The sequence below is a fragment of the Lonchura striata genome, chromosome 1, assembly GCF_046129695.1.
Source record: "Lonchura striata isolate bLonStr1 chromosome 1, bLonStr1.mat, whole genome shotgun sequence".
Classification (NCBI taxonomy): Eukaryota; Metazoa; Chordata; class Aves; order Passeriformes; family Estrildidae; genus Lonchura; species Lonchura striata.
This window is the reverse complement of record NC_134603.1, coordinates 128,294,794-128,313,917: the sequence shown is the minus strand read 5'-3', so window position 1 is coordinate 128,313,917 and position 19,124 is coordinate 128,294,794. Positions and strand designations below refer to the sequence as shown.

The 19,124-nt window shown below is 35.2% G+C and overlaps 1 protein-coding gene across 1 annotated transcript in view; it reads right to left on the bottom strand.

The window, feature by feature from the left end:
• Positions 1–3,980: 3,980 nt before the first annotated feature.
• The window catches only part of AGMO (alkylglycerol monooxygenase), a 190,526-nt gene continuing 175,382 nt past the window's right edge, over positions 3,981–19,124 (bottom strand). The window contains exon 13 of the mRNA XM_021538314.3: positions 3,981–7,109. Coding sequence (XP_021393989.1) covers positions 7,029–7,109 — 81 coding nt within the window. The 3' untranslated portion in view covers positions 3,981–7,028. The remainder of the gene's footprint in view (positions 7,110–19,124) is intronic.

Sequence of the window (19,124 nt, the reverse complement as noted above, 5' to 3'; positions counted from 1 at the left end):
ATATTAATCATATATTGATTAATATTTCATAACCATTTTTAACACTAATCACTCATCACTACTCTTTCCCTCTAAAATCTTACTAGAAGACATCTCTGATAATTTCTTCAACATATTTACAAAGATTAACTTCATAGCTACTACTCTGTGTTACACTGCCTATAACTTTATTGTTTGCAAAATACTGTCTAGAGGAAATATTATCTGAACTTTTATTCTGAAAATTCAAAATAAGGAAATTTTTTAAAATAATGGACTTCAGCATCCACTAAGCAAAAGTAGTTTCTGATGATGATTCACAATCATGTATACAACCCTGTATAGTCATCATTCTAGAAGAGAAAATTACAGTAAATGTGCTAAATTACCTTCTTTAGTGGATGTATTTATCACAAGTACAGGGTCTAGTGGTCTATCTTGTTTAATTTCATTATCTTGCATGCAAGTGCAATAGAATCTGATAGGACAATAAAGACTTGTATTGTGAATATATGTCAAGTCTTCAAATGCACCAGCACATACCATTTAATCCTCTTTATTCAAATATTGTTGGAAAAACCCCTGATATGTAGAAGACTCATTTGCTTTGCACTTATCCAAGGCACAGTGTAACAGAGAAATTCCTAAATAGGAAAAGACCAAAGAAAGCATCATAAACAACCATTACCAAAAACAGGCCACAGGAACACTTTGTGGACCATCTTCTCTGTCATATCTGTTCTTATTAAATTTCTGTCTTGAATGACAGTGACTTTGAGCTGTTCACTTCTGTGCCTGATGGGCCTGTAATTGTGATAGGCTTGTAACTGTCCCTGTGCCAGGGCACACCCCCCTAGCCATCCCAGCAGAGACTGCAAGAACCTGTGCTCCTTTCTTGCTCTGCAAGTTCTGCTGCTCAAGTCCATCAATGCTTCCCTGCCTGGAAATGCTGAGGAAAGGAGGCTGGTCACCTCACCTTGATTAGGCTGCTTGACACGGTACAATGCCTATCTCTGCCAATGCTCAGATATCTCTCAGCCATACTCAGAGATGAATTATTTTGCATGTAGCATCATAAGAGCTGTTTAATTCCTCAGGAAAAATACCACAGGTTTCCATAAAGAGGTGCAAGGAGGAATATAGCAAGTTTTTATGATCCCATAATACCCAGAACAATGTTAGCTAAATTCCAACTCTACCACAGGGCTTTCTTGCAAGGAAAAAACCTGGGGAAAATAATACTGAAGAATAATTCTTCTCCCATAGCACAAATAATTGATAATTGTTCTTCATTAATAAGGCCATTTATACACATACTACAGTCTAATTATCAGGCGTAATTAACCATAATAAACTATAAGCATGAGACACTCATAGATTTTGTCATGAATAATAGGAATATTGTTAGCAAAGAAAAAAGGCATTCAAGTATATATCTTATTATTGGCCATGAAATCCCAAGACATTACTTTTCTGTTACAGCTATATTTCAGATAAAATAATATATGAAGTAAAACCCAAGGTGATCTGACCTTCAATGACAGACTTTGCTCACAGAATCTCAGAAACTTGCCTTTAATTACCTTTAATTTCTTCCACCAATCCCTGATCATCAGGCTTTCCTTTTTTAGACATCACTGTGAAATCTAGTTTATGGTCATGGACAGAAAACTGGGAATACTTCAGGTTTTACAAAAAGAAGTACAATGTTACATACCTACACTGCTGCAGTATATAACACTTTACCTTCCCTCAAAGTATTTTTTTTCACTGTGATTAAAAGAAGAGCAAAAATAAAATCTTTGCTTTCAGAATGATTAAAGGTAGTGAGTCAGCCATGAGTCATGAGCAGAGAGAGGGTAAAGCGCTGTTAGATCTGAAATCATAAATGCTGCTACGTGAGGCAAAAGAGTAATGCCATTATCTTCAAATAACAGGCTCATGACCTCAATGCAGACAGACAGCAGCAAAAGACATGATCACACTCAGTAAGTTAATAAGCTATTCTTTGATCTAAAAAACTGTAGTTCAATTGTCTTACCATATTTTTCTTTCCTGGCAAACATCTATAATTGTAATTTATGTGCTGATAAGTACTTACATTCAAGGTTTGTGGAAAAAATGTAAGTAGCAGAAAACACCACAAATTCCATTGTATTTAAAATATTCCATTATTTTCTTTATTAATGTAATCTCTTTTTAATCAAACATTGCTATTACTGCGCTGTCTGTCTCTGCCACATTAAAATCAGCAGGTTAGAAAATGATCCATAAAAACTGTAGTGGTACATCTTGGAGCAAAGAGAGTGACAGCTAAAGCATGGTGCTGAAGGGACAAAAAGTAACTACAGGGAATTAGTAACAAGGAAGCAGAAGAGCGAGTAGAAACTGGGAAAGGGACAGAGCCATGTTACTGGAATGTAAATAGAAAATGAATCATTACAGGAAACTAGGCAAATACAAGTGAAATAAATATAACAGTAATAATATATAAGTAGTGTATTGGGGTTTTTTTAATATTAGAATATATCAGCCTGTTGACCGACAGGAGCAGTAAAGAAAGTAGGCGCCTTTAGGTAAGTATTGGCCTCATCAAATAGAAAATAATAATAAAAATTAAAATAAAATAAAAACAATAAAGTAAAATATCTGGGGATATGGAACACACCACTATGTACCTGAACACATAACAAACCTAAGGCAAGAAAATAAAGGATATTTTACAAAGATGAATAAACATTACAGTGAGAAAGAGAAAAATGGTGAGAAAGAATAAAGGAAGAAGCAGTAAAAATATATCAAGGGGTGGGGTGGAGAGAATTCATTTTGTATCACTTTTCTGTGCCAAACCATAAACACAAGGACACTCAGCAGTTCATTCTTACTCAATGTTTCCACATTTTTCTGCTGTTTTCCATAGGTGGGGCAAAAAAGACAAAGAACAGAGCCAAGATTTCCATTGGCCTTGATATTAATATGGAAGTGGCTCTCCAGTGTAAGTGCTTCTCTTATGTTTCAAATGTGGCTAATTTTAACATTTGTTTTCTCTATAGAAAGAGAAAATCCTGGAAGTGCACAGTAGATCTGTTGTTTGCTTTGCCCCATCTGCTGGGGCTGGAAGGCAGCAGGGCATACAGTGGTGAGGTCTGCGTGTGCCGGGAGTTACTGAGGGTCAGGGCCCCTCCGAGAGCCGGCTTGTGCTGTGCTTTGTTTGAATTCCAAACTGAATTGCTGCTCACACACCAGCAGGGAACCAGGAAACCCAGCAGAACTCTGCCTCATAGGCACTGTATACGCCTGTGCCGGAAACAGAGGTTTTATGGAAAAAGGGTAGACCAAGAACAGTTTTTTCCCATTCAGCATTAGCAATCCCATGCTTAAAAACCATGAGTCAAGCCTCATGTAATCACTGGGGTGTTTTAAAAGGGAAATGTTTTAAAATACTACTGATTAAAATCTTGTTTGCCTTTTAGATTTTGAACTTTCTACAGGTCTTGTTTTCAGAAGGCAAAAATATTTCTTTATTCACACAATTTCAGGAGCCAGAGTTTTAAGAAAACTTCAAGTAAGGGTAACATAGTTTACATAATAGACAATGCTTTGTGTATTTTATCAAAGTTACTATTGTTCTTGATGAACTATATTGCTAAGACTTAGCTTTTCTTGTCACAAATTAAAGAGCAAATAAGAAAAATCCAAGCAACATTAACCTTTAGTGCCATGCAGTTTAGTAGTTTCTTATCATGCTGCATAAATTCCTGAAAGCTCACAGAACTTTTGGCTGCAAAAATCTTTAAAATATCTGATCAACTACCCCCTTTAGGTAATAGTTTGAGTAATGATGTCCTTAATCCTGCAAATCTGAGAGAAAACTGAAGACAACAAAGACAAGAGAAAATGCCCTGAGTCTTTTATATCTGGTAAGTACAGGTTACAGCTTTAACTGTCAGCATTTATCCAACAAAGTGCTTTATTACACAAGAAAAAGATATTAGCCACTCTCAGGAATAAGCAATTGTGCAACTCTGTTACTTTTAATCAATGCACCTCAACAAAGCTTGAATTACAGTAAATATTACATCATTCTTGTTTTCATACAGGGAATGCTCTGCCCTGATCCTGAGGTCAGCAGCAAGTTTTTCGGTGACTTGAATGGTGCAGGGTCAGGTCCCAAGTGACACAGGATTCAGCTGCTTACTTCTGGGTTTTCAGTAACTTGATATTGCTGTGTACATAGTCCAGGAAGGGCCATGTGTAGGGATGTGACTTTACAACAGCTGGTAGGAGCAGGGTATCGCTTTTTAACAGTCTTGATGAAAAAAAGTTCTGTTTATCCACATTCTTCTCCTAAGGTGTATCACCGGGGAGTTTAATAACAAACAAGACCAAAAGGAAGTCTTATGCAATAGTGCAAATTAAAAACATTATTTATGAAGTTTCATTCTTGGACATGTGAGGCAAAGCTGTTAGTCTAGAATATTTTTCTTTCTAGAGACCTGAAAGAGTGGTTTACCACAAGAAAGATAGTTACTTACACAATATCTATTAGTTCTACAACAACATTTTGCTCTCACGCTACTGTCTTCACATAATTCACCTTATTTCACTTGGTCCCATACGATTGTTCAAACCACACAACATGGTCAAATTATGAAGAAATAAGTTATGGAATATTAAAAAACTGAAGGGAAAATGCTGGCTTATCAAAATATCATGGTAGCAATGAGCATTGATTGCAGTTTGCATGAAATTAATTGAATTAACTGCATGATATATATTAACTGCACATAATTCAATTCAGTGCTCAACTGGTCTCCAAACTGGTCTCCTGCTTCCTGACTCCCACCCGTTGGGATAATTATTTCACTCATTGCAGTGGATATAAAGACAGCATTAACTAGATCCAGTAGTGGTGTTAGATGCCTAAAATATTATATAATTTATATTTTAAAAAATCTGTGACAAACAAGTTGACAGGGATATAGTTACCTACCACATAGCCACTGAAAGAATGGTGCAAAGGAGTTCTTAAGAGCTTGTCCCTGAAACTCTCTTCTCCAAAAATGGCAAATCCTAGCTTCCAGTCTGTAGCCAAAGGATTGCTTATATATACCTGGGTGATGTTATCGTAAAGCACAGGAGTCCTGGACACTCACCATGAGGCTTGAACAGCCTCATGTTGAAGGAGCTGTTCTCAGACCCTTCTGATCAGAATGCAATGGAAGAATGTTGCTCTTCACCTGAGCCTTGCTTTCAAACAACCTATACACAATGTAAGTCCCCGGAAGCAGGAAACTGGGATCTAAAAACCCTTGGAAAAGTGGAAATTTGTTTGGCCTCTGCTTTAATGACTAGGTTTTCCTCATCAGACACATTTTATACTTGTCCTTGAAATCACATTCCTTTTCTCTTGTAAATACATGATATTCATCGGGACAGCTTTAAAATTAATTTAATTTTACTTAATTCTTCATTGTTGCCCCTCCAAAACTGCTAGTTTTCAAATGCATAAAATGTTAAATTTTTGTCCCATTTCTGTCTCTTTGAAGAATTTATTTTGATACGGAAATTGACTTTCAACACAATTCTTTGTTATATTAAACTGACCATGTCACCATTACAAATTTGGAAAATACAGGTGCACTAACTCACAAGGCCACATAAGAAATTGGTAATTTTCTTGTACTTCTGGAATCAGATTTTGGTTTTTTTTTTTATTTATTTTGTTATATATTAAATAACCCATCATTAAGGTTCCTTGCAATCCAAGTATTTTAATGATTCTATTTTACAATTAAGATGATACTATCATTAGAAAGTGCAACAATTTTATATAAATAACATGACTGTGTTTCTGAAAATTTGTTGGAAACATAGCATTCCATGGACAGTGGCATCTGTTACATCTAGAGACTGAAAATACGGGTTAATTCAAAGTAGGCTGCCTAAATCTCAGATGTCTGTTAGACTGCCATTAACATCTTAAAGGAAAATGAAATGGGTAAAAAACCAGAACACATACTTAACATCTAAGACAGACTCCATTTTTTAGCTACTTGACTTTAAGCACTTCTGAAAGGCTTGAAGCCAAAAAAAAAGTTGGATGAGTGTGAGGAAAGAAAAACAACCTAGATCCAGTATTTTTGCCAGTCCTGCTGTTTGGAGACTCCCTCTACCATTTGTATTTAATTTTCCTATCTTAGTACACACCATCTTTCCAACAGCTTCTGAAAGACAAGACATGCATCTCCCCTGACATCACCCAGCAGGAAATTACCAGAAATTAAGGGCCCAGCCTTGCAAATATATTGTCATGTGAGAGTCAGTGGGATACCCATGTGTAAATCCTGAGTTGATCACTGTCTAAAGTTGGCAATGCAGGTGTATTCCGTAAATAACTCAGCCTAAGCCGCATGTCTGCATTATACAATGCATGCATCAGCCAATTTTATTGAAGATGTTTCAGCTCATACTAGGTTGTTATTTTATCATGCTGTTTTTAATCATTTTCTTGCCTCAACTACTCATCCTCATGTAGCTGTCTGTTATGAACACTGAATTGGGTATGACATGGAGATTCTAGTGTAATTCAATCATTACAGAACAAATGACATTCACATATGTTTATGTTTAGCGTCAATAAAAAGACAGTCAATCACTTTATACCAGGTTACATCAGATATGATTTTAATTATTCCTCTTGTGAAAAATACTTTTCACATTTTATTACTAACAAAATCACTGCAAAAATTAAATTAGTTTTACATGGTCTCAAAGAATTTGTAAACCTATGAATGCAAAAATCTATGCTGTGAATGAATATTTGATTTAAATTGGGAAGAAATTAAATATTTATTTAAAAAATCAAGTAAAAATGATTATATGCCCCTAGGAATCTTTCAAACCTTCATACAAAAAACACAAATCTCTTGTATCATAAGTGAACTGATTGCAATTCAGCATGATTCATGGTTGATTAATTCCACTGAACTTAGAAGGTTATTCTGAAGTGCTGTTTCCATATTTAAGGTGATGGCAGCTCTGTTCTTTCAGTGGTGTTTATCCTTGAATGAAGTGATCCGCTTCATCATTTGAATTGCCCAGAATGCAGCACAGAGGGAAAACAAGACCTACAACACAGAATTTACAATGAAAATGAGAAACATTATATGAGGTTGGTTTTTTTTGGTGGTTTTTTTTTTTGTTGTTGTTTTGTTTTGTTTTTGTTTTTTTTTTTGGGGGGTTTTTTTTTTAAATTCTATTGATCTGAAAATGAATGGGTGAAAACAGAGAACTTGAGGGGAAAAAAACCCAAGAATTCCAGGCATACTGATAAATTCACTTTAGAAAAAGATTCTTTCTTTTTTTTACTACTCGTTATTGTGGACATTCCTGTTGAATTTTGACAAATGATCTGAAGAATGCTGACACTGTAAGTTGCAAGATAGGGTACGAATAACCTTAAACAGGATCTATAGTAAAAGAAGTGTTCTAATTGCAATACAATACATAATGCAATACATTACATAAGTACTTATTCCCCAACCTGCTACTTAGATATAAAGTAGATTAAAAGCAACTTAAAAGTGTCCACTTTATCTTGTTCTTAGCTCTTTGCAACTTTATTTTTTTTATTTGGTGAATTTATTGAGAGGTCCAATACATTTTTTTCAAAATTTATTTGGTGAAAACAGCATTAGGATGAGTAGGAAAGATTTCAAAGTCTAAATTAGGTAATAGTTCTGTCTAGAGCCCACAATGCAGCAAGATAAAACGCATGTGAAAATGTGCGCATGTGATATTTTGTATTCAAAATTTTCTAAAAGAAACCTTTGTCTTTCACATAGGAAAAATTTCTCTAAATTGGAAAAAATGCAAAATTAAGAACGTTGTTATTGGTTACTGAAGGAAGTAAATTTTTTTTCTGTGACTAAAACAAAGCAATTTGTTTATATTGAAAGGTATTTTAACAATGTAATGTTTTGGTTGTTAAAAGAAACAGAAAATTTTGACAAGCAATTTTTGAGTCAGGTTGTAATAATTATTTTTCAGGTCAATCTACAATCTAAAGGTGCTGACTAGGAGAGCTCTAATTTTAACATTAACATAATTTAACATTTGACATTTAATAATGCATGGCCCAAAGGTCTACTTCTGTCATTATCTACAAAGTCACTCACTGAAGTACATGGGATCAGAATGTCCAACATAAATAATAAATTACCATAATACCCAGCAGGTACTAATTTTTCACTCAGTGAAGGCCGTGTCTGCTCTGATCCCTCTCAGAATCTTTTTGGGACAGGTACAGGCTTCATGCAATATGTTCTTTAGGTGTATACTATGCATATACTTAGTAGCTCAAAATGAAAAGAGCACAATGTTGGAGTAAGTAAAATTCAAATAAAATAAAATCAAAACCCTTCAATTTTCTTTCAATTTATCTGAATTGCAATTATTTTCTTTGAAGGCTTTAATTGTACTTGAGCAGAGGTAGGCTGCCTACTATGTCTAAAACCTCTGTTGATGCTGTTGGCACTGCTCTTGTGGTCCTATTTGTAGGAAAGACTGATAAAGCACTCATCAAAAGATTCTTTTGAGAGAGTTTCAGATTTGAGCTATGAAATATTTAACTTCTTTTTATTTTCTTGCATTATCACAAACACCTGTAAAATACACAAAATGCTGTATAGCTCTATTTTTACAGCTATGGAAAGGAACGTATTTTTAAGCAGTACTGCAGTTACATGCTGCATGTTTGGTGAGATTTTTCTGTGCTGAGATACTCTGCAGAGGAAATCTAACTACAAATAACTATCTGTATTTCTGATCTGGCTGTTATGCAACTGAGATGAGTGTAAATCATGCACATAAAACAGTGACTTACATATAACATGCTCTTACTGTGGAAAAATTCTCTGTCATGCTATCACCAGAAACAGAACTTATCCACTTGTCATAATTAGTACTTCTTTGACACATTAATAAACTTCTTTCATTCCTCACCTCAGAAAGATCACTCCTATTCCTGGAAGATGCATTAAATATAGAACTATTTCAATTTCAGAAGAAGCACATTTAAGCACATTTAATGACTGAGGTGCAGGGCATTTGTAGGGGATTAATGACTGTTGGGAGATGATGATCACCTGAAGAAGCACAGCCATGGGCCATTAAGCCCCAGGAAATGTCCTCAGCTAAAGATGGTTATTGCTATTATAGCCTGAAAATGAACAAAATATCTCGGGTGAATTTCTCTTTTTTAAATGAAGTGATGCAGTTTCTTCATTCTTAATTAAATTCTTCACTGTGAATTTCCTAAAGCTTGCAATCAATGCTTGTGGGGGAGTATTTCAAGTTGCAGTTATTATATCCAGAATGGAAAATCACATGCTGCACACTGTAGATCTGCAAAACTAGTTTGGCTTCAATTCTATAAAATATATAAATTATATAAAAGTATTGACTCACTGCCTATCAATGTCAGGACTGCCAGTACTTGATGGAAGTAACGCATTCGGGAAGCAACAACACTGCAAGGTTCTGGGAGGTGGGAGAGCTAAGAAAAACCCAAACATCAGGATAAAAAATTAAGGGGCCACATCCTTGCTTGCATGCAGTTCTGGCTGTCTGTACTGCTGTAATGCTGACCTGCCCTGAACAGAGCCAGCTGTATGGGGCTACCAAGCAGAAACCTGCTGTGTAGGTTGGAGTTCAGTTTCTTTTGATTGCTGCTACATATTTTGGAGTTACAAGGCTTGACCCACTTGAATGAATCGTGCAATCAGGTGATGTCAGGAATGGAAAGCTGAGATGATACATGCCAGACCTCTGAGCAGACAATAGTGTGGGCAGCAGGAAGCAGCAAAAGAGCATTCCACCAGGCAAGCTGAACTATAGTTGACCAGTATTTTTCTAATGCCCTTGGGAAAACATATTTCCTGAATCTTATGTGCAGATATTTTGTACTTTCTACTCAACATTCTCACATGCGAATGGGTTAGGGTTTTTTTTTTTTTTTGGTTGTTTGGTTTTGGGTTATTTAACTTTCTAAATTATTTTCACAGAAATACTCATTCCTTCTTATATTGTCCAAACCCACTAATATTTGTCCTTTGATAAAAATATTCACATACTGCTTTCATAGTTCATCTGGTTTTGAAATAACAAGAAAAAAGTTAGTATTATACCTTCTTTTTTACACTGACCAAAGCTCCCTCACCAACAATATGACATAAGAACAATAGTTTCACTTCTGTCTTAAAATGAAAAATTACTGTGGACAGTGTTCATACACGGAAGAAGTCTAAAAGCAGGATTTCTCACAACACTATATTTAGCCAAGTTAAATGCAAACTTTTTGCCGCTTTTATATAAACACTTGTTACATTTACCTGTTCAAGTAACTACAGATTAATTATAGATTGCCCTTTAGACTGCTGGAAGAGCACAAATATTTACATTACCTCCTTTCATATAGTCAATTTCCATACAGCCCATATTCTCTCCCTGAACTGCAGAAATGCAAATAACATTATTCACAAGAACAAAGATAGCTTAACTAATGGATTGACTGCAGGACTGAGTCTGCTCTTCACAGGAAATTCCCACTGGAGCAATCGAAGTTTATTAGGCTGTAAAGTACTTTAAAATCGTTAACTAAATTTAGGCACCCACTTCTGTATGATTAGCTTTGTTGCTGAACACTAATGTTGTTTTCTGCCATTTTCTCCTTTGTAATGTCTTTGTATATCTGAGATGCCTAGACATGATGTCTTTCTTTTCTCCTGCAGATCTCATCTGAATAGAATTAGAAGGCTTTAGACATCTGTCTAAAAATGTAGACAAATATCCAATGATACTTCTGCTCTAAGGAGGGGAAAGAGTCTTGAACCTCACCACCTCATATCATTTCCAACCTAAATCATTCAGTGGTTCTCTGACATTTCTCACATTCTGCTCAGACATATTTGCTCCAAATTTTGTTGCAGAGACAATCTGCAACCGTTATTCACAAACTTCTGGGGTACAACATCATATTAATGGTCATGCTTATTAAATTGAATTTTCTGAATACCTCTGTCCTGGATAATGTATTCTTAGCTCTGGAGAGGGCTCAGGAAGATCAGCACACCCATATGTTTCATTAGGTTTGCTGTTCACATCATAAAGTGGACCTGATACTGGTAAATGTGATAAACAATTAGTCCTATGTGATGCTGAGCATTGTCAGTGTAATGTTAGAGTAGTTTAACTGATACTAAACATGATTTAGGCTCTTTTTATGATCTTTATATACAAACTTGGACATAGCTTCTTCACAGGTACAAGACAACTTCATACCATCAACAGTAATGATAATGTAATTTTTAGACTTTGTCTGAGACTCTGTCTGGACTGTGTCTGGGTAATGTCACTGTCCTTTCAAACTAAAGATGGAGATCATAAAATGATACAAAGGCTGAAAAATTGCTAATATTAATTACAAAATGATTGAACAAACTACTCTTGATTTCACAAGTACCCAAATGACGCATTTTTCACCAAAACCACATTTTTTCCCCATTTCTCTACAGATGACTGTTACAGGTGCTGAAATACAGAGAAGAGATAGAAAATTTATGTCTTATAAGTGGGGGAAGGTGTTTACTATTTCTGGAAGTCAGGACTTGGATAACAAATGCATGTATCTTCATTCTCAGTACAATGTTTGGAGACAAGCAGTCTGAGGCTAGTAGAGAAATACCGTCACATTAGCAGCAAATCCAGAGATCACTAATCTTGTACAGTGCACAGACCAAGACTGCACTTTAAAAAAAGTTGCAATAATAATAGATGGAAAGAAAAGCTACGAAACAGGAAGGTTCCTCCTCTGTGTGATAACTCCCTTAAACTTCAAAATAATATGCAGAAGAAAGTGGGAAGCCAGTTTTTCTTTCTTGGTTTTTTTTTTCTTTTTTTCTTTTTTTTTTTTTTTTTTTTGTGAAGGAACTGTGGCTATAAGGGAACTAATAGTGGCTTCACAGCTTTTTTTCAAGATTTTAGTAAAAGCATCAGATGTGTGGAAGTTCTCCATAAGGGTTGATGACACACCACTGGTGCAGCAGGTCTCACAGATCCAGCACGCCCCTGACCTAGAACAAGGTGCATATCTGATGTCCCTGCTCACTGCAGGGAAGGTGGAACCAGACTATCTCTAGAGGTTCCTTCCAAGCCTAACTATTCTATAACTCCATGATTAACACTCTATTGGCACACACCGGGTTTGGCCAAGTATCTTCAACACCCTTAAAACATATTGACAGTTCAGTCAGAGTGGTTTCTTCTTTTATGACATATCTCATTGGTTTTATACTTCACTATTAACAAATAATGAGAAAACAATAGGGAAGAGATATATGCACCCCGTTTTTATTCTGTTGAATGTTTTAAACATTCCTTCTTTTATTAAAATATAATGCAAAAAAACATAGGGTGCAAAAGCCCAAATACCTTAAAAGGCTTATATTACCTACCCAGAAAAAACAAAGAAAGATCTGGAGAAAGAGTATCTATTTCTCAGTTGCTTTCACAGCTGGACACATCCCCAGTATGAAATCAAATGCACTGCAGAGATGCCTGAGCTAGCAAGCACATAAGCTGCTAAATCTCAGCACAGCACAAGCTTGACTCTGTCTTTCCTGGCATTGCACACAAGCTAGTAAGTCACATTCCTCAGTTAAATACGTGGGGATTTTTGCACAGGCCGTGCTATTGCAGTTATATTTAGACCTAAAATGGCTTATGTGCAAGCAGCATGTTATCTGGCATCATGTCTTTCACTCAGGAGAAGCCAGTACACTGCCTCTCAAATCACTTGTGTAGATAAATGTATCCTGTTGAACTGTTACCTACGATTTACTTTCTCTCTTGAGTCACAGAATAATTCACAACTTAAGCACCAGGATTAGGAAGATTTTACCTCATTCCCCAAAAGACAAAAATAGTTACTGAAGTGGGAAGCCTTCCTGTCAGTCATATGAATAGGATTTCCAAAATATGTTAATAATTATTTAATCTTCACCTTGTGATGAGCTAATGCAACCTAGAGACAGCATCAATACTAATTGACATGAATATAAACTCTGTATCACTTCAGTATCAAATTTGTCTTATAGTATTTTATTGAAACATCTGAGAATACTTTACACAGTGTTACCTAATTCCATCTATAAATTTCTTGATCATCCTAAAATGATGGTCTATTTCAAGTTGACCTCAAAGTAAAACCATTCTAAAGAGAAAAATCCTTTTTATAATTTAAAAACATTTAAAAATAACTTCTGAACCGAGCCTGTTTGATAGTTTTGCAATTAATTTCTAAAAATGTAATTTAGTCTTTAGAACATATCTGTCATCACCTGAGCTTAAAAATTTCATAAAACCTGTGAACAAAATTTACAATTTACAATTTGCAATTCTAGAGTACAACAATATTTTAGAGTTTTTTTCATATTGCTTTAGTTTTATTTCTGACAAAACAGCTCTGAGAAACAATTTCAAAGATCAACAGTTTCAGAAGACTTTAATTCTGAATGTCACCTTTACTATTTTAAATGTTATGAAATTTTTCAGCCTCAATTTAATCCCAAATTTGAGAAACAAGAGCCATGGAAATTATCTAAATTATTTTATGAGATCAACAATTAAATTAACAATAAATCAACAATTAAAAATAAAGCTTTCAGAGATGTTAACAAAACTGATGGTAAAACACAATGAAAAACTCAGCCAATCAATAAACATGTCTGTTTAATCTGTTGCAGGCTAACAGGCCAAATGAGATTGAGAGAGTTATTGAGTCATTCATTGCAGAAATGAAAATATGTGAGACAGTCATGTCTTAGTTTGGCTAAAGTTGTTGAATTTATTATCTTTGACATTTAGACAGGAGTTGTATGCATTGAGATGAAACATCTAATTTACTTTCACACCTGACAGCAGCTGTAGCATAATTGCATACACCCCACTCCACAACTTCTGGCTCAAACACAACTTGTAGGGTTAGACAGACATCTGCAAAGAAGTATTTCACTTCACAATACATAATTTAATTTATATGTAAAGAACAGTTTGATCTTCTTTATTAAAAAAAATAAAGCTCATTTTACTTTAACTGATAGATTATTTCACAGATCTTATATTTATCAAATTTGTAATGTTCTCTTAGGCTTAAATAATTGAATGTTTTTAAATTCAGTATTCTAAGTGAGAAAGGCTTACATATATAAAGGAGTAAGGGTACATTTTTCCTATGGTCATGGCTGTAAGCAATGTTTAGATACCCTACTGCTTAATCCTGCTTTGAAGAAAGTTTTATTTAAAAGAAAGGACAAATTCATCTAAAGGAGCAATGCAGAAGGGCGCTCTCCTTTATGCTTTCATCTTAGTTTGAAAATACTGGAAAATCACAGCTACAGGGGAAAAAAGGTAGTTTGAACATGGAAGAAAAATTGCTAAAGATAACATTTCATAATTTGGACAAGATAGTACCTAGCTGTGTAATATTTTCCAAAGAGGCATCTACTTATTCCAATCTCTTCAATCCTTTAATTTTTATTTCAGTTTAATACAATACTATACTGAAGCAATGCAGTGCCCAGTCTCTCCATCATTAGCAGGCATAAAATATTCTTTGTTTCTATATGGATGCCTTCATTTCAGAATGCAGCTCTAGTGCATAACCACCCTGGCAGGTAGTGAAGAGAACCAAAAGCATCTGAACAAAGGTGCTGCAAAGTGATCTCCACTGACTGGTATACTAAATATCCTCTTGAGAGAAGGTGGACTAGCTATGAGCTCCAAAATGGAAATTTTTCCATTGTATGTGGGGAAAAATATTAAAAAAGTAATCCCAGCCTTTAAGTATAACCCACAGACATTAGATCACTGATGGGAAAAACTTTGCTGCAGATGTTGAAAAGATGTGATGGGGAAAAGCTGGCTACTGTGACTAATGGCAAATGTGAAAGAAAGGATTAAGAATGTGCAGAGAGGGATAAAACAATTGAGTGACAAGCAGAAGGGATTTCCAGTACAGTGAACAAACATCAGAAAAGTATTCAAGACAGACAGGGGAAGATCAAGGCTAAAAGTCACTCTAAATGAAGATTGCTCTTAAAGCCAACATGTCATAAGGAGATATGATTCCTTTAATTGAAAAGTGAAGGACACAGAAGGTTGTCCTCAGCATTAAAAAAATCAAACCAAATCAACCAGTTTCTGAATGAAGGAAATGGGTCAAAATTCATTGATACCATAAAGGAAAAAGCTTGCCATGGAAGACATGTGCCCACGTTAAAGGTGGAACACAGTGATCCTGCTGGCCAGCCTTTTGAGGCCAAAGGCAGTAAACTGGGACTGTTTTAAATTTTTAAGTTCACAGAGAAGAAAAATATGCTGAGGTTGATCTAGCCCTCTGTCCATTCCTTTACATGGAAAAGTAGATTCCTGGCTGTTAGTGTCTCTCTTCCCTGCTCTCAAGGCTCTTCCTGTGGTGTCATTTGTTTCTTCTATTCTTGCCTGGGGAGACTCCCCAGGCAAGAATAGAAGAAACTCCCAAAAACTCATAATAGAAGAAACTCCCAAAAACTCATAATCTTTCAATTATATAAAATAAGTTGTTATTGACATTAACCACAGATGCATTCAGATGAGCTAAATCATTCATATTCCCACTTACTATGTCAAGCCAATATAGCTGTATTGTTTAATTAGGTTAGAGAAAAAAAGCCTCATGGAAGTAATCTGTGTGGCTTTTTAACAGGAAAACTAGGGGACTGTGGTCCAAATGAAACTTCTGTATGGAAGGTGCAGAACTAAGTTGGAGAAGAAACACCCAGAAAGGAAGAATTAAAGATTGCATCACAGAATGGAAAAAGCAGACATGTATATTGTAACATTTCTAAAACATAAAACCAAAACAAAACAATTTTCCTGGAAAATGTGAGATTCACAATAGCTTTTTAAAAATCTGGAGATGCTGAAGAAAACATGTAACAAGAAAACAAGATGGGAGATACTCTACAGGAGATACTCTGGTTTCTCTAGAAAGAAACCAAATACACAAATATTCTGTGAGGAATAATCATTAAGGAGGAGTATATAAGAAAAAAATTGGAATTAGAGTAGTACACAAACAAAACATGTCTCAAACTAAAATGCTGATACAAAAGGATGTCAGATATCAACGGAAGCATTCATATGTAACTATTATATAACATATTATATATGTTACTATGTTATATTATATTTTATATATTAATTATATTAAAAAAGCATTTAATGTATTGATTTAGCCGACTGAAAGGTGGGGAAGTCTTTAGGGAGACACAAAAAAGTTGGATATAGCCATGAAGTAGACTACATGAACTATAGAAAGGTTTAGAAAAATGGACCTGTAGGAAAGCTTGAAGCAATTCTGCTGTGTATTCTTGAGAAAACAAACAAACAAAAATACTCAGGAGGGGAGTAAGATCAATCTTTTGACACATAAAAGAATAATTTAAAAAGAAATGATGATAAATTAGTGGTTAAGGTAATGGAAACAAAAACCAAGTCTTTTCTAACTAAAATTTTCATTTGATATAGGGTGGTTTAAGGATGGTATAGCATTGGAATAAGCTATGTATGGAAGTTTGTCTGTAAATTGTTAGACAGGCATGTGTCTATGTGTAGCTGTACTTGATCTTTCTCCAGTGCAGGATCTCTGCCAGTTTGGTGTTTCTGTTTATTCACAATGAATACAAAAGCACTCTCCACCTCTAAATAACTTTTTCTCAGATCTACTTTGCCAACAGTGGTTAATGAAGTTATGTCTGCTTAGCACAGGAAGCAATCATAACTTAGCAACTACTTTTTTGCAATAACCAACCTTGTGCAAGACTTCAATTTCAGTCTCAGGTGTGGCTGTCACCTTAGGAGAAGTATGAAAAGCAGAATCTGATGTTTTTTTCCACCACTGCCCTCCCCACTCAGTTTCTGGCATTGAATGTGCCTGAACCTGCTTCCCATCAGAGAAGTCACAGGACTATTACATTCAGAGATCAGCTTGCATTGTCTCTTCAGACAATAGCTGCAAAGACTGATGGCAGAAGCATGAGCTAATTCACTCCTGTTTTACACTCAGCATACTCCACACTAAAGCCACAGGACTGCATAGTCAAAATCATTTGCCTTTAAGACTGAAAGAGTAATCAAGCAGTTATGGTAAAAGCCTGGAATGCTGGGCTATTCAATCTGCATACTTTGCCATAGATTATGCAGCATAAAGCAAAACAATTAGTCTTTGTAGTTCCTCAGCTGCAAACAAAAGGGTGACTGTTTCCCCAAAAAAAGTTACTTTCCAATCTCTGTTTTACTAAAATCCAAGATAGTTTCATTTACTACAGAAATTTCTGAGAAGAAAAAGACATTTAAAAAAGACATGGATTTGGCCTTCTGTGTTTTTATTACAACCATTCTGTCAATAATTATGAATCCTTTTTTTATTATTATTTTTTAATCTCAACAACAATGTACTTGGATAAATACAACAGACATCTTTAAAAATCAGATAATTGCATGCATTTCTTAGTTGCTCCATCTATTTAGCAATCTTAGTTCAATAAATTATGGCACTCATCATGTGAAGAGCTAAAAATGGTGTGAGAATTTGTTTCAGTCTCATGATTATATTGGTTTTAAAAGGTCACAAATCACACTAATATGAACAATGGCAGAATGTTGGAAAAAATACCAATCCAGGCTTCAGTTTTATAGCAACATATCTTTTTCTAGTTTTAAGTTTTTGGGATTTTGTTTTGGGGTTTCTCCCCCCTACATTGAACCTGAATAAGCTCATCTTGGAAAGGTTATTTGGTATTGTTGTCTTTGTATGTCAAAGGGAGGACTGAAGTCTCAACAATTGTTAACCTCTCCCATGGTGAGCTAATAAAAGGTCAGAGACCCACATGTGTCTTGCAGCCTTGGGAATTTCTCTCAGTGTTCTGCCAGGGATGGGACTGCCTGAATGATTTCTCTCATAAGTTTTAAGCCATAAACTGCATCCTACTTGGCTTGCTGTGCCAAAACTGGACCCAAGGGTATCCAGAGTCTTTGCTGATGGGAAAAAATGAGTGCTTCCTATGGAAGCCACAGATGTTTTCCTGAGAGAGACAGAGAGAGCACAGATGCTCAAATATTTTTCTACTTTTCCATTTCTGACTACCTGTGCTGGCTGTAGTTCCAAGAAAGGGGAAAGACAGAGGCAGGCATCCAGCTGCATTCAATAAACCTTGGCAGCACAGGTATGGAATGCCTAAACACTAGAAGTGTTCAAAACCAATATTTTTTCTATATTTCAAACTATGAAAAATGTGAAAGCATGTACTAGTGCTTCTCATCTCCCCATTTTGAGCAGAAATTTAGTGATCAGGATAATTACCCTAGATATGAAAGCAGAGACTTTTTAACTGTTGAAAAGATATCCCTCATAGAATGGGATGGCTGTATGAATATAAATATATCTATGACAGACATTTAAAAATATATATAAAATATGTATATCCTAAGCATTCTCTAAAAAGATTTGTTTCTTCTATCAGACAGTAAGCTGATTGTCCCAATATGGATTTGATTTTGCATTGTGGGGCCACAGTTATCCCCAATATAACTCTGAAGTCAAAGAAAACACTCATGCAAAGTTATAATATAAATTGATTTGACCCAGAATTGTATTTACATCAGCTACCTCACAAATTTAATTTAAATTACATTAGGATGAGGATTACAATACTGTTTAGTAATTATTCATACCTGCCATTTTTTTGCCTATACATACTGATGTCCAAGATCCTTTCATGGATACACTTGATCAAAAGCCCATGTTTCTGTTCTGGACAGGTTACATAGCTGGTTTAGAAATCTTTATACTGCCACTGTTTAACATTTTCCTTCAGTTCTACCTTTTGAAATATTACATAAGTATTTCTTCAATGGGATTAATTAGTCTAGTTAAAACACAGTAAATAAGTGGAACTAGTAAGTGGAAACTGAATAGCAAATAGCTATAGCTGATAAGTAAACATCAGAACAGCACATATATAAAACTGCAAATCCCTGGTTTT